This window comes from Peromyscus eremicus, chromosome 5 (assembly GCF_949786415.1).
Source record: "Peromyscus eremicus chromosome 5, PerEre_H2_v1, whole genome shotgun sequence".
In the NCBI taxonomy this organism is placed as follows: domain Eukaryota; kingdom Metazoa; phylum Chordata; class Mammalia; order Rodentia; family Cricetidae; genus Peromyscus; species Peromyscus eremicus.
This window is the reverse complement of record NC_081420.1, coordinates 67,176,794-67,194,105: the sequence shown is the minus strand read 5'-3', so window position 1 is coordinate 67,194,105 and position 17,312 is coordinate 67,176,794. Positions and strand designations below refer to the sequence as shown.

The 17,312-nt window shown below is 36.1% G+C and overlaps 1 protein-coding gene across 1 annotated transcript in view; it reads right to left on the bottom strand.

Moving 5' to 3' along the window:
* The window catches only part of Malrd1 (MAM and LDL receptor class A domain containing 1), a 609,872-nt gene that overhangs the window by 577,595 nt on the left and 14,965 nt on the right, over positions 1-17,312 (bottom strand). The window contains exon 2 of the mRNA XM_059263620.1: positions 12,953-13,090. Coding sequence (XP_059119603.1) covers positions 12,953-13,090 — 138 coding nt within the window. The remainder of the gene's footprint in view (positions 1-12,952; positions 13,091-17,312) is intronic.

The following is a 17,312-nucleotide window of genomic DNA, read 5'->3' as shown; positions in this document are numbered from 1 at the left end:
GAAGAAGAAGAAGAAGAAGAAGAAGAAGAAGAAGAAGAAGAAGAAGAAGAAGAAGAAGAAGCCAGAAACACACACTGGAAAAAAGACAGCATCTTCAAACTGGTCAAACTAGATGGCTGAATGTAGAAGAATCCAAACAGATCCATACTTATCACCCAGCAGGAAACTTAAGTGCAAATGGATCAAAAACATCAACATTAAGCCAGATACACTGAACCTGACAGAGAAGGAGTGGGGAACAACCTTGAACTCAGTGGCACAGGAAAAGACTTTCTGAACAGAACACTGATAACATAGGCACTAAAATCAATAATGAATGGTACCTCATGAAACTGAAAAGCTTCTACACAGCAAAGGACACCATCATTCAGACAAAGGGGCAGCCTACAGAAAGGAGTGCTCGTGGTAGGTTGGAGAACTTTCAATTTATGACTTATTTTTTTTAATGACAGCTCATGCTGGAGAAGTTATGAGTAAGGGACACACTCATCCATTGCTGGTGGGACTAGAAACTTGTACAGTCACTGTGAAAGTCAGGGTGGTGGTTTTTTGGGAAAACAGGAAATCTATCTATATCACTCAAAAAGATCCATCTATATCACCCAAAAGATGCTTCATCCTACTACAGAGACACTTGATCAACCATGTTCATTGCTGTTCTCTTCATAATAGCCCAAAACTACAAACAGCTCAGATGTCCCTCAACAGAAGGATTTTAAGGTCAGTTAATTGGTGACCTTAGCTATGCTTACAAATTCCTTTCACAGCAGTACCTGTGCCTTATTTAATAAGTGGGGCATAGGAATATTGCTAAAGTAGGAATCTTTAAAATTCTGCTGACTAGGACCAGGTGGATACTAATATGCTTCTCTTATTCCTTATGCAACCTCTTAAGGTACTGGCCAGAGTTTACAAAGGATAAATGTAGTGTGGATTACTGTTATGTTTTCTTTACTAATAGATTGTAGAAAATTCAAGGGAGTATTTATGACTATGCTCTAAAAGCACAGGCAGACAATTGACACATGCTGAGTTCTTCTAATCAATCTAACTGGCAAACTTCTCGTTACCATATTTGATACAGTTTCATCCTAATTTACTGCTGATTGTCATTCAAAAGTAAACCTTTTAAATTTTCTATTATATTCACTACAATATACTGAGTTTATATATTTCCACTGAATATGATTGTTTTTCACTTATGGCTCAATTCATTTGAATAATACAGATCCACCTAAGTTTACAATTCCTACCAAAATCAAGCAAGTTATACAGAGCACTATTTCTACATTGCAATAAAGACTCAGAGCAAGCATCATTTTTAGCTCTCATATTTAAGTTATTTGACAGCTTCATTACTAAGGTTATATGCTGACATTACATTGATATTATATCAGCTAATTTACGTATCTAAGCTGTCATATCTAATCCCCTCATTTACATATACATCAATTTGAAATAAAATAAATGGAAAAATGAAATGATATTCTATTATCTGATATTCAATAACTGTCAAGATTATTGGGGAAAATATGAAAACCTCATGTAGTTTATTCTCTTCAAATGCATAAATGTACACCATGTGCACACATATATATCATTAGCTTGCCAATCAGAATTTACGGTAAAAATTTGAGCTTTCCTAAAAGTACTACTTGAAGCAAAAGGAGTTGTTCAGTTCTAAATATGCATGCTCTTGAAATACTTTGGTACTCTTTAGCTCCCACCATACCTTCAGCACTCACTGTTGCTCGATAGATAGGACACACAGGAGACAGTCAACTGTGAGGGTGCTCAGGTCCAGAAGAGAAAATGAGAGAGACAGACAGTAGCAGTGAGAAAATCAGAAACATTCATGTGACATAAGACAGGACATCCGCAACATACATACATACATAATCTTCATTGTCAAGAAAATACATTTTATTTATAGCTGACTTCTATGTCATTCCTTGAATAGATCAACTACCTCCACAAGGCCTTCATGTGGTTCTTCACTATACATGTCATTTCTGTCCCCTTTTTGCCCATTAATATATGACTTTAAAGTTTTTTCTCTAAGGCACTCTCCCTTTTAGAATCAGATTTGATTCTAGTCCAAGAGCAATTTGTTGTAATCCATAGTATACCTCACTCCTCACTTTTATATGAATATTTGCATCATTCCCACACATACATACCAAAAACAATTCAACAACAAATGTATGGCTCAGTGGTCTAGAACATCTCCTGCTTGCTCAGAGAATATGGGTTCCATTCCTAGTTCACAAACCACCTATAACTCAAGTTCCAGGGAGCCTCATGTCCTCTTCTGGCCTCCATGGGCAACTACACACACACACACACACACACACTCTGTTTCTAAAAATTTTAAAAACATGATATAGAATAACAGCCTTTTTACAGGTCATAGTATTGACCATGATGTCTTACATAATAGACTTGAAGAATAAAAGGTTCTCAGTTGTGGTAAAAATAATCACCATGTATTAATATAAGTACATTTGAATGTACATAATATATAATATTTATTTTAGTTTTTTAACTCTGAAAATAGTGCAATATCATACTAGGAACTGTACTGGTGGAAAAACATTCATTTTACCATACAAACACATCCTATTTGTACATTTATTCTAAGAAAAAGATGTGATTCCAATATTCATTTCCCTTAGCCACGATTTTCAGTCTATAGCTTTAGTTATCTGTGGCAAACTGCAGCGAAAGAAATATTAGATAGAAAATTCCCAAATCCAATGACTGTAATTTTAGACAACATTTATTATGGTGGTCAATGTGAATTGCCAAGTCAATAAGAATCTAGAATCATCTCTCAGAGATTGCCCTGGGAAAATGCCTGCAAGTTTGTCTTGATTGCACTAGTTGAGGTAGGAAGACGCACCCTAGGTAAGTGGCACCATATCTTGGGCTGAGTTCTGGACTGGATGAAAGGAGACAGACAAACATTCACTGCTGTCTCCTCCTGGCCATGGATATAGGAGAGTCAGTTGCCTTAGGTTCCTGCTCCCCTGACTTCCCCACTACAAGAATATTTTATCACAGCACCAGGAAAAAAAATGAAATAGTATAAGATTCTGCTTCATTATTATTGTTAATCTATCAAAAATCTGTATATATGGGAAATGTATAATATTCTCAGTCTCAGTTACCCTCTGAGATATTGGAATATATCCACCATTGATAAGAAAGAACTACTATATAATCAAATACCTTCTTTTATGCCATGTCCAGATGAGTCTTTAAAAATAGCATAATAAAGGTGATTGTTATACAGAATTAGGATGTGATTCATTTATATTGATGGCTACAGTTCACATTTTTAACTAACACAATGGGAACATATTTTGATACTATATGCTAATTATACTGAATTGCTTTCCTAATTTCGTTATAATTATTATCACTGTATTTCTAGAAGAATAGATACAACATTTACTCCTTGTCTTCATTAGGGTTTCTTTTGCTGTGAAGAGACACCATGACCATAGCAACTCCTATAAAGGAGAAACATTTAATTGGGGTGGCTTATATTTTCAAAAGTTTTGTCCGTTATCATCATGGTTCGACATGGTGGTGTGCAGCCACTGGGTGGTATCTTGAGCATATATGAGACCTCAAAGCCCGCCTCCACAGTGACACACTTTTTCCAATAAGACCACACCTGCTCCAACAAGGCCACACCTTCTAATAGTGCCACTCCCTTAGGGGCCATTTTCTTTTAAACCACCACACTCCTCTATTTCTAAAATGCCATTCTGTCAGACATAAGAATCTTCATTGTTTATGGAACAGACTAGGAGATGAAAAACTATGGCCTACTGACAAAGCCCACCTACTGACTAAATTCTGTTTTGTTTATTTTTTGTTTGTTTTTTGTGTATATGTGGGCAAGTGCTTGCATGTCATGGCACATGTGTGGAGGTCACAGAATGTCATTCAATTCCCTCCTTTGATGTTAGGTTCTGAAGATCAAATTCAAATTTTCAGGCTTGCATAACAATGGTTCTTACCCACTGAACCATCTCACTGACCCCACTACCTAAGTTCTTAAGTTCTTAGTGGGACAGAGTTATGCTAAACCCTTCTGTGTTAGTTAGGTCGATTTCTACAGTGCAAAGCAAACTAATTGGGACAGGTAGTACAGCCCAAGAAATAGAACCCTTAAATAAAAATCAAGCAGAAGCCTAGAACAGATGAATCATTCTATTGAAATTTCTTTTGGTAAAAGTAATATAGATACTACCAAGCAATATCTGCCAGGCACATATATGTACAAACAGACTTTATCTTTGCTCTATTGTGAGATTTTTAAATATGCACATAAAGCCAGAAGGATGTTTGTTGAATGGGATATTTTACAATTGTCTTATAAGCACAAACATAAGGTTTGTTTTTGTCAGTAGATTGAATGTTCTCTGGGGAGAAGAACTATGCTCTTTCCACTGTATTGTTAGGCCCCAGAGCAGCATTAACATAATACAGATGCTCAATAAAGAGCTTTTGAACTAACATGGAAACTAATAAATCAACATTAATTTCCCCTGATTTCTATATAAATAGCTATTCCAACCATAAAGCTGGAAAAAACATGATTTATATAGTGATCTTGAGGGATTTCTCCCATTCTTCCATGGAGTCTTCATGATAAAATAATCCAACTCACTCCCCCTATGATGCAGACTGCCTAGTCTTAAAGCATGGATGTTTGTTTTCACGGTCTGGAAAAAACAACAACAACATGAAGCAGACTTGGAGATGCTGGGATTCACTAAAATGAAAAACCCAGAGAAAAACAACATGATTACACCAAAGGACAAAGTTTGTGCCTACTTTTGTTATACAGTGTTTGGTTGATATCCCTGGGAGGCCTGCTCTTTTCTGAAGGAAAAGGGAGGAGGAGTGGATCTGGGGGAGAGGGGAGGTGGGGCAGTGCTGGGAAGAGTGGAGGGAGGGGAAGCTGTGGTCAGGATGTATTGTAGGAGAGAAGAATTTTTAAAAGAACATAAGGAAATTTTAAAAAGAAAGAAAAATCTGAAAGCTCAAATCTCTGAACATAAACAACAAAGATATAGTTATTTTTTAAAGGAGGGAAAACAATGAGAAAACACTGAGAACAAATGAAAATCCTCCAGACACTAGCTTAAAGATAAGTTGTACTTTCTGGTAGTTTGTGTGGCTAAAACTCTGATAGAGAAGCTGCTGGCTTGAAACTGAGAAAGGGTGTTAGGAGAGCCCTGTGTGACACAAAGAAAGAAATCTAGAAAGAGAGCATCAATAAAGATGACTTATGGTGTATGAAGATCAAGTGGATCCCAGCAAACTAGAAAGAGCTATTTGAAGAATAGATGACTTAAGGGAGGGGAATAGTAGATTATGGGTAAAAATGAAATTAGAGACGTGGAATAGTAGGGGTAGATAGGCTTAAGCGGTGAGGAACATGGGATTATCAAGAAGACTGCATGGTGGAAGGAGGGGCAACCCAAAGGAAGAATGCATGCAAAGGCCACACAATGTCTGCTATCTCACAGTTCAAAATATAATGGGAGAGATAGTAGAATGCATGTGACATGAAAGATGTGTGGAGAATGCTAGAGGTTAAAAGATTAAGCATGGATATGAAGTTGGGAATGAAGGAGGAGGAGACAGTTGGTGGGTTAGACAAAACTAAGGATATGTGCAAATCATTTATAGAAACTCATTAGTTAGTAAGAAAATTTCAGCATATAATTTCAAAAAATTGAACAGTTTGACTGGATGTACCCTGCATAGGAGGACAATGTGGCTCCCAGAAGACATGGGTTATTAAATGAAAATCACAGTGCAAGGCATGGAATAGCTCCTTGGGATACAAGTTATTGGGCAATGTGGTGGTTTGAGTAGGTATTGCCCCCATAGCCCTATGTGTTTGAATGCTTGGCCCATAAGGAGTGGCGCTATTAGAAGGTGTGGCTTTGTTGGAGTAGGTATGGCCTTGTTGGCAGAAGTGTGTTATTGTGGAGGAGAACTTAGAGGTCTCATATGCTCAAACTATTTCCAGTGTGGAAAATTTTACTTCCTGTTGCCTACAGATCAAGATGTAGAACTCCCAGCTCCTTCTCCAACACTATGTCTGCCTGTATGCCACCATGTCCTGTCATGATGATAACGGAATAAACCTCTGAAACTGTAAGCCAGCCCCTATTAAATGTTTCCTTTATAAGAGTTGCTGTGGTCATGGTATCTCTTCACAGCAATAGAAACCCTAACTAAAACAGGCAAGGAGGCCCCAGAAGCATCCAAAACATCATAGACTATTGCCTACCCCAACTAGATGGTGAGACTCCAATATTTAACACACCACATACTGTGACTATAGGACACAGATAAATCAAACCAACCAAGAAACTTGCTCACTTCTGGATAACTATTATAGTGCTAGGGAGTGCTATGTAGGATACAAGCACAGAAAGAGTATCAATAGTCATATCCAGAACTGAACGCTACATGCTACAATACCAGCCAGCCAGGCAGGATTATGTCCAGTAGTGCAAAAGTAACATGGATGTTACTGGGTAACTTGTCACTTTCTGATTAGATTTGAGGCCTGTTCTACATGGGGAAAACTCATGCCTGGTACTATAATCATGGTCAAAAGTCCATAGCTGAGGAGGTCATAGGCTCTATGATAGAATCTGCTACTGTTATTTTGCTAAATGGTCATGTTGCCAAATCAACTTTTAAATACCTGGGGTACTCTCCAGTTTAGTCAGAGAAGCTTCTTTTGTATTGGGCAACCATCATTGCAGAGGCTAATAACTGACCAAAATGCTAATAAGAGATTGCAAGTGCTAAGCCTTAAATATAACATCTGTAGCCATGACCCCATCCTCCACCAAGCCTCCAGGAACATCACAAGAGAGGTGAAAAAAGAAAAATGAAAAAAAGCTGAAGGATGGGGAAGGGTACTATGAAATGCTGTCTTCTGTATATAACATGGGTAATGTGCTCATAAACACATTCAGTTGTAGTTACTTGGATAAGACCTACACAAGATCAAGCCAACCAAAATTCCAGCACAGATTGAAAAGGTGCTGTCCAGGCCCCATTCCTAACTGAGGAGCTGGCTGTTGATAGTGCTCTGGGAAAGAGATGGCCTCACAATAATACATATGAGCTGCACAATTTGAACTTAGTGGATTATCACACACACACAAAGAAGACATGAAGTTGAAAAGAGGATATGTTTATGATACACAGGGAGTTGGAGGTGAAATGGGGTAGATATGTGTATATATATGTCATTGTGTACATATATGCAATAGTCAAATAATAAAACACAATCAAAAATAAATTCTGGTCATCTGTCTGGCTAAAATGTCAATCTCCTTGTGTAGGGAACAGTTCCAACTACTAGGACCAAAAAACTAAAATGTTATTTAAGTGCTGCCCACAAGAATCAGGACAATATGACCATTTGCATCTGTGTAAGCTGTTCATCAGCTTAAAAATCACAACCATTTTCTGAACACTATGAGAACGCCACGTCCATAATCTCCTTACTATTGATATCTCTAGTGCCCTGGAGAACAATCTATAGTTATTTTAGAACAATTCGGGAATATGTGATAATATCATAGAAAACACTATCAATAGACGGCAAATTAAATTGCTGTCATAGTAAAGTAAAATGAGATAAAGACAATGTGGGATCAATTTTAGAATTCAAAACATATTTAATTTAAAAACTACTGGGTGGTTTTAATCAATACATTGGAGATGACAGTAAAAGCATAATCACAAAGCTGAAGTTAGATTTATGGAAAGCATCCAATTTAGAGAAGAGAGAGAGAGCAATGTCATCTAATGATGTGATATGTGTACTCACTGTATTCACGACCAAAGCGTAAGAAGGAAGGGGAGAAAGAGTGGGTACAAAGTATATCTGAATAAACAATAAACGAACACTCTCCCAAAGTGGCAAAAGGTATGTACTGCATATTAAGGGAGCCTAATTAGCAGACATAGGCTAAAAGTTTAGAATCTCATGCTTGAAATAAAAAGGTATGCAATATGCAATCAAAGGAATTATTTGAATATGTGAATGTCAATGTGAAAAATGGAAGTTCAGAATATGTTTAAGGCACTAAAATACTTTTAAAGAGCATGAAAAATTATAAATCCATTAATAATATATATTTCAAAAGTCACTTAACTCAACTTAAAATATTTTCAAAAAAGAAAAAAAAATGTCACCAGCAGAAGTCCCTTACATGCCATACTAAGTAACGTATAATGTATCAACTTAAAGGCAACAATAGAGACAATTGAGTACTTAGAAGGGTAGAAACACTTTAGAAAGCAATTCTAATTAAGAATAACTTTAATAGTATTTAAAACATGTAAAAAAAATCTATTGCAGTTACCATATATTTTGATTACAGATGTAATATATGTGTCAACTACAGAAATTTTTTAATACTAACTGTTGTTTAATATTGCACATTTCATAATTTATGGATTTATGTCACGTAAGAATTGAACATAGTAACAAGATATCTAATGTCATTACATAAAGGCATTTCCAAATGAGAAAACCATAATCTGTGACATGACTAAAAATATTAGAATTAAAAAGCAATTGTTTTCACTTTGATAGCCTGTGTCTTTTAGACTTGTAGTGGATTATGCATTTTTAAATATATTTTTTAATTTATGTGTATTTGTGTTTATCTAAGTATGCCCCCCTTTTTTTGTTTTTGTGATGCTCGTGAAAACCAGAAGAGGGCATCAGATCCCTTAGAGCTAGAGAAGCAGGTGAGTTGTGAGATGCCTGGTGTGGGTGCTGGGAATAGAATTCAGGCCCCCTGGAAAAGCAACAAGCACTGTTAACTGCAGGAGATCTCCGAGGCCCTGGATTCCACCTCTTAAAAGCATCTGTGTGAAATACATTAAATATCACCAAATTTCAGAATCAGTTGAAACTCTTTTTTTTTTGAGATTACATTATAATTACATCATTTCCCCTTTCCTTTTCTCCCTCTAAACCTTCTCATATATCCCTCCTTGCTCTCTTTTTAATCCATGGCCTTATTTGTTCATTAATTGTAGTTACATGCATATGTTTATATGCATATGTATTTCTAAATATAACTTACTCAGCCTATATAATGTTATTTGTATGTATGCTTTCAGAGATGATCTTTGGTACCGAGTAACCAGTTGGTATGCACTTCCGTGGGAAAGACCATTTCTACCACTTACTACATTCCTTAGTTGTGTGTAGTTCTTTGTATAGGGTTGAGGCCTCAAGGGATTTTCTTGTCTACTTTGTAGTGCTTAGTGTTTTTGTTCTTGTTCAGATAAGCATCATGTAGGAGAGATTTCTAGATTCTGAGATTTCTAGAAGACACAGTCTCACAACAAGCTTCCTGATCCTCTGACTCTTATGACTATATGCTTACTCTTTTTTGAAGTCACCCTGCCATTTTAAAGATGTATTTGAATTTTTTATAGTGATATTACTTTATCCAATGTAATGCTGTATGCTTTAAAAACTAAATACTGCACTCCCACCTCTGCCGCTGAACCTCACTGGATTTCAAATCCTGGCTAGGGTGATATTTTAATGCTCTAGCTGGTTTTCAAGCCCAACTCTAAAAACTCAAGACATTGTTTGCATGATGAAAATCTTATTTTGAAGAACTGTCAAATTATTTCAAGAGTACGTTAACAAAAAATGTCATTAGTATTTATGAACCAGGGATTTTGAAATGGAGACAAGATTCTAAGACTATTTTAATAAACATTTTCAAGGAGTTAATATCTAAAGTCAAAACCATTCTTTATTTAAAATTACTACTAGGGACTATTCACAATTTGATATTAATTGTACTTATAAATGATTTATGACAACTATGAAGATCATCATCTTTCAGGCAGTTATGCCAGGGGCTAACTAGCCTCTTTTCTCTAAGACTCTTGTAGTATTATCACCTCATTGCAAAATGGAAAAGGCTGAGCCTGTACAGCCCGCTGGTGGACAGGGCCAAGATTCTATCTACTCTGACTCCCTAGAATTTTAAACCAATTCATATAATGTATTTAAAAGCATCATTTTTTTGGTAAACTTTCCCATTTTATCTCTTCCACTTGTAGCTAGAGTTTTCCTGCCTGGCCCACAGTCAGGACAAATCTCTCACCTGCCAGTCCCACAGCCGCTCAGACCCAACCAAGTAAACACAGAGACTTATATTGCTTACAAACTGTATGGCCATGGCAGGCTTCTTGCTAACTGTTCTTATTGCTTAAATTAATCCATTTCTATAAATCTATACCTTGCCACGTGGCTCGTGGCTTACTGGCATCTTCACATGCTATTTGTCATCGCAGCGGCTGGCAGTGTCTCTGACTCAGCCTTCCACTTCCCAGCTTTATTCTCCTCCTTGTCCCACCTATACTTCCTCCTGCCTGACTACTGGCCAATTAGTGTTTTATTTACTAACCAATCAGAGCAACACATTTGCCATACAGAGCATCCCATAGCATCCACTAGACTATAAAAACATTAACACTGAAAAAAAATATACAGAAAGAGATGTAGAAGTAAAAAACAAAAAGAGAGAAACACAGGTTTAGAGCATCTCAAGTTACCTAGCTCAAGATCCAGAGAAGGCTAGTGTAAGAATAAATAATATACTACTGAAAGAGCATCCACTGTGCCTGTGAATAAGGCTGGGAAGAATAAATACACACACACAAGAGAGTCCATGAGTACAATAAAGATTAATGGGAAAGCACCCAAAGAGAAATGTTCTGAATAAATAATTTGTATGACATTGCAATAAAACACCCTCAGCAGCCAAGTCAGTGAGTATCAAGCTCTGCCATGACTAAACCCATCACAACCTAGTGAGGTTACTGTACTGTAGTAACAGTCGGTCCTATTTGTGAAACTGCTTCCTTCTTGCAATAAAGTTGGTTTGTCCCTAACAATAATGAAAGATTCTAAACAAAAATATTTTTGCATCATACCCAAAATTTACAAAATTGCATCTTGCTAATAACACTAACGTCATCCAGAAATGGAAACATCTGCCTTTCATTGAGTACCAGATCATCTATGATAAACTTTTAACAACAATGTGTCACTTAGCTCTTAAGTACACGCTGCTCTTAAATTAATTCTATGAATTTAGTATCATTATTCCTGCTCTTAAAGTTCAGAGAACTGAGACATAAAAATAGCTAGGAAATGAGATGCCCATTATAATCCACAAGTCTAATGTTCACATTTATGTAAATCTTGAGTATTTGCTAGCTTTAAATGAACTCCATAGCAATATCCATAACTGGATATTTTATTGTTTTTATTTAATGAAAGTATCACCTATTTCTTCTAAAAGGAAGGTTTTAGTAATACCAGAAAATGTGTTAGCTTTCTTCATATTGTGTGGAAACAGACTAGTTGAACGCATATAGGGAGTTGAATTTTGCCCATTCTAATGTAAGGCAATCACTTAATTACTTAATGTAAGGTAAACACACAATGTTGGATGAATGAAATTGTTTAGGTAATGAATAAAGAACTGAATGAAAGTCCAATCCCCAGAGATATCCTGAAAGCTAAGGGACAGTCCACAGAGCTTTCTAGTAATTCTGACTAGGCAAGCATTACTGTAAAATAATCTTTTTGAACACTGTGAAGATGTGTCACTGGATTTGTTTAATAAAAAGCTGAACAGCCAAGAGCTAGGCAGGATTTTCGGTGCAGGGAGGATGCTGGGAAGAAGGTAGAAAAACTGAGATAGAGAACAAGCAAGCCTTGCAGGAGGAGAGATAAAGGCCTTGAATTAATAGAAATGGGTTTATTTAAGTTATAAGAACTAGTTAGGAACTATCCTAAGCTATAGGCTGAGTTTTCATAATTAATAATAAGTCTCCATGTCGTGATTTGGGAGCTGGCTTGTGGGACAGAGAAATACTTGGAACGAAGTACTACCAGACAGAGTTGAAATTAGTCCAGCCAAAAGTAGAGACATTCAACCACTTAATGTGTAGTTTTAACATGTTCAGATTCATAATTTCCCCAAGGTGTCCAAAGATCTTGTAGCTTCCCAACTGAATAAGCTAAATAGACCTGTTGGGATGCCAGGAATTGGATCATGAAATTTTCTTGTGTTACACTAAGAATCAGAAATATTTAAAGAGATTAAATAATATATAAATTTCATGTAAAAATTTCAACAAATATTCTACTTCTCTAATCGATTACATTATAAATTAAAGGTTCAATCAATAAAGAAATATAAATAAAAGGAAAATAGTATATTCAACCACACAAAGTAGTCTGGTCATTATGGAAATCAGTATGAGGGTTCTAGAAAAAATTAAAAGTGGACCTGTCATATTATACAGCTATTCTAATCAAACACATTTACTCAGAGGAATAGAGTTTAGACAGCTATAGATGCCTATGTAAATATCTATATGTTTACTGAGGCACTACTAAAAAAATAGACAAGCTATAAAATGGGCCCAGGTATATATATTTGGGTAAATTGATTTTAAAGTGTGGTGTATATGTGCAGTGAAATTTGATTTGGCCATAGAGTAGAAAATCATCCCATATTCAGGAAAATGGGTAGAATTTGAGATATCTTAAGTGAAATAAGCCAAATTCTCAAAGTGAAGGAAGTCATGCTTTCAGTCATGTGTGGAATATTGGGTGAGGGATAGAATGTGAAACACAAGTGGGGAGGAAAAGGAGTATAGAAGGAAGGGTAACAAAGTGGTGAATGTGATCAAAGTGTATTATTTGATGCATAGAAATATCATAATTGAGTCTTTCTTGAGTTAATTAACTCAGAGCAATTGATATATGATAACAAAATAGTGGTGTGGACTGCAAAGTATATCATGTAACTGAAACAAAAATAAAGTTCAAAGCATTTACCAGATTTGTTGCCATTGTGGTCCCAGAATGGAGGTGAAGAACTAATCACCCCACTTCTTCTTTTCCAAGGTAGTAGACTCTGATCTTGTGTCATGCTGCCGAGCCCATCCTCAAAGTCACATCTTTCATAACTTTGGCCTAATGAACAATGAAAAGAAATTACTTTTCACAACTTCCTTTCTCTCGTATTAAAGAATACATCAGATTCAGATTTCAAAGGTTAACAGAAAAGAACTGTGTTTCACAGCTCTAACTCTGCTCTTGCAAATCCTCTTGCACATGACATTCTAATAAATTACCAAAACACAAACCTTCATGCACTCAAAGAGAAGAATGTTTCACAGAGCCCTAGAACTTGGGCTATACTACGAATTTGAGGTACTGTTAACTGAGTGACTTTACCAAATCCTTCAACCACAGAAAGCCTTTTCCTTCACTTATAAGATTAAGATATCAACAGCTTACCTTGTCTCCCTCAAATTACTACTGTGAGGATCAAATAACATTATATGTAAACAATATTTTACAACCTTGGGATACCATAAAACATAAGGGTTACTATTACATTTACACCTTCATCTAAGTATTGATTTGCCTGACACCTGGTGACAGCAGAATTTCAGGTTTCAAAGAGCAATCATAAAAGCCTCCCTGATTAAAAGTCAACTGGCTAGGGTATGTACCTTTGAAATTAATCATAGCCTTTTGGTTCAATTTCAGCATTGGGTAAATATTGGTGCCTTTATTATTGCAGAGGCATTTCTGGGTCCCCTTCCCCTTCAGACACAACTGATTGAAGAAGCTTGGGAGAAACAGAAAGATTTGAGGACTGGGTTTTGGTTACTGTTGTATGTTTTCCTAAAAATGAGTAGGTTAGTATTCTTTATCCTACTATGCAACATCAGGAAATGTCGTGTCCTAAAAGTTAAGGTTCTTGAACGTAAATAGCCCCTTCCCTGGCTGTCAGCTTCACAGTGACGCTTATCCTCAAACTGCTACCATCAGACAACCGCAACTCTGCTCAATGCCTTTCTTCCCTAGCTGCATTAGCTGTAGTACATATGCTTGCTGGATTTCAGGGATGCCTGACAACTGAGTTCAGTGACAGAACAATGATTTTCATTTAATCACTTTTTTCAGATGTAAATACAATTTGGTATTTTGGTATATGGTGCATTTTCTTGACATCATTTATGAGAATGAGAAGGTAATGCAGAAGTGTCTCTTTTACCAGTGCTTCACCTCCTAGCTCCCTTACTGTGGAAGACTCTGCTAGAGAGCAGTGTTGTTACACTAGCAAGAATCCTCAGTGCTCACTGACATCATCTGCTCTGCACTAAGCATGCCCTTACAACTGTTCAGATTCTAGCAGCCTCAGTTAACTGGCATTCTCTGAAGAGAAATCTGAGATGATATCTTCTAGATATTAAGTAACTTTAATAAATTAGGACAGCTACTGATGTGGGCCAAGAATGGAACTCTATCTTGCTGCTTCCAGTTCCTAAAGCCCTACTCTGCAGCCTAATTAGTTTAGTTCTTATGTCATTTTTATTAAAGTTATAGAAAAAAGTCACTAATTCTAGCCAAACTTAGGAAACCATCCTTTTATAGACAGTTGACACCATTCTATCCAAAAGCAAAAATCATGTTAGTCTATGAATTATGCCAAGCTAAAGCCATGGTTTTACAAAGCCTTGGAAATATGTAGGTTATCTGGTTGCACAAACACTGAACTAAATTGTGTAGTCAGTTGTGTGACTGCCCAGCCATACTCCACATTCCCACTACTCAGGGAGGACTGAGGGCAGATATAATGTGGTTATTTCAATTAGCACATTATATGCAGACAATAGACTATCGCATCTTGGTTTATGCAACTAGATGATAGGATATTCATAGAACTATGAGATCATCTAAGAGGACGTTTCTTAAAACATATCCTTGTCATTAATCAGCACAAAATTGTGCGTTATCCACTCAACTTTGAACGTATTTGCATAAATGTTTCCATTTTTCAAATTTTATTTTGGTTTCCAACAATTTTTACAGCGATCCATAATTAAAAACTGTTCTTTTAGTCTCCACATTTCAGCAGTTATGTGTATAAATGTGCACACGTTCTCACAGAGGTGGCAAACATCGTTTTAATACCGAGAGATTACCTTCACCCTTCGATACCACTGCTGAGTTGATGTTCTGTTTGCCAAGTTCTTTGTTCTTTGTCACACAGAGGTAATGATGATTTCTGGGCATGTTAAAACTAGAGAAAAATAGCTAAACAAAACATCTTCTCCCTCTGAATAGTCTCAATGGGAGTTCTTTTGTTATAAAATGAATCTAATCAGCACACATTTTCAACTAATTTTGTTTGAAAAAGCAATCATAAGCTACTGGATTATTCAAAGGCATCCAACATTTTCATAAGTATTCATTTTCCCACCAGTATAGGCCTGCACATTTTAAACCATTTTTGTGAATTTCATAAAATTGTGGCTGCTTTGTTTTCTAATTCAATATGTGACTCGGCATTCAAATCTTAAACTATTTGCTCTATTAAAATCTGCCACTATGTAGACTGCCGCTAATACAGCTACCAATACATTGTGTGGGTTAAATCACATTTGGACAACATAATGAGCAGCGAAGTACACAGGCATTTTGAAGAACTCCTGTCTGTTCTTTTCAACTTATGAAACTCATTTTCTTGCTTTCACTTTTGTGAACCCAAAGGTCAGACCTTCACTAGTGAGAGACGGAGAAAGCTTCCATGTTATGTTTTAAAGATTTCTTGGAATCCCTAATTATCTGTTGAATCAGCTTCCACAATACCAGACTTGATCGTTAAGGAATTTCTGAAGAATCTCGCAGAATCTTTGCAGATTATCAAAGTTGGTTTCAGTCCTGCTTCTGAGAAAATGGGAAGCAATAAGTTTTTAATTGTGACCAAAGCGAAGACAGTCAGATAACCCAGAACTCAGGATGAATTCAAAAAAGTATTGTCTGGATAAATCATTAAAATATAATGTTCTCAGAGGAAAGAACACATTGTAAGAATGAGGATAGCTCTAGCAAAGAAAGAGATAAGGTAGAAAATATCAAAAGCAAATCACATTTTACAGTTTCTCAAGGTTTAAGTCAGCAAAGCTCATTTTTCTCTCTCTAAAAGTTCTTGGAAGCACAATTCAATGAGTTTGTATTATGGAAAATATGCATTGCCTAAAAGTTATCATTTTAAGTATATGAGCCTGTGCTGTTTATTTTTTCCTTTGTTACATCATCATACAGTTTAGAATGTTTTTCATTTTACCACACTGAAAGATTAGATTCATCAAACTATCCCCATTTCTTACCACCATAAGTTCCTGGAAGTTGTCAATCTACTTTCTGTTTCTATTAATTTGACTACTCTATATTATGGAATCACACAGCACTTGTTCTGTAACTAGCTTATTCCATGCAGCATAATGTCTTCAAGATTGACTTACGTTATAACATGTATCAGAGTCACTTTTTATCAGAGGGTAAATATCAGTGGGATACACACACAGAGATACACACACACACACACACACACACACACACACACACACACCACATCATATTTAAACAATCAGCTGTCCAAGGACACTGAGTAGCTTTCAGCTTTGGGCTGTTATGAATAATAGTGTCATGAACTTGGAGAAACAAATTCATGTTCAATTTCCCATTATTGTTTTTCTTGGCTATGTACCCAGAAGTAAAATTCTTGAATCGTGGCAAATGTGCTTCTACCGTTTTAAGAAATTGACATCTATTTTTGTAAAAATTTACACCTCCATAACCAAAGCTTTATCTCTGTTTCTTCCAAGATTAATAAACTAAGCCCTATTGTAGAGCTTCAATCCATTTTGAGTTAACGTTCTGTTATCACTCACCCAGCCAATCAGTAAACTGGTAGTTGTTAAATCTCCCTAGTAGTAACTGATTCTAAGAAGCACTCTTCTAGAAATAGAGCAACCTAAGTTTCTTGCCCTAATACAAAAAAATATTTTTATTTTTATAACTTATTTCAAAATATTAGAGAAGCTGTTAACAGGTTGGAAAGGGTGGTATCATTTCATGGAGGCATGCTGAAATATTTTCTAGCTAAAAAATTTCTACAAGGTTATTGGGCCCACCAAATTGGTACTTTTTCATTATAAGGCCTCTTCTGTTCAGATTATGTTATTTTGCAGAAGGAGGAAAATAAAAATTCTGATTAGGTTTATTTCCTCTCTGGGGAAAAAATTGTTGCACTGCCAATGTTCAAATGTGCTAAGAATAGTTTTTATTTCAGTGTCCTCACAGGCAAGAAGCATGACCAGTTTGGACAAATTATACT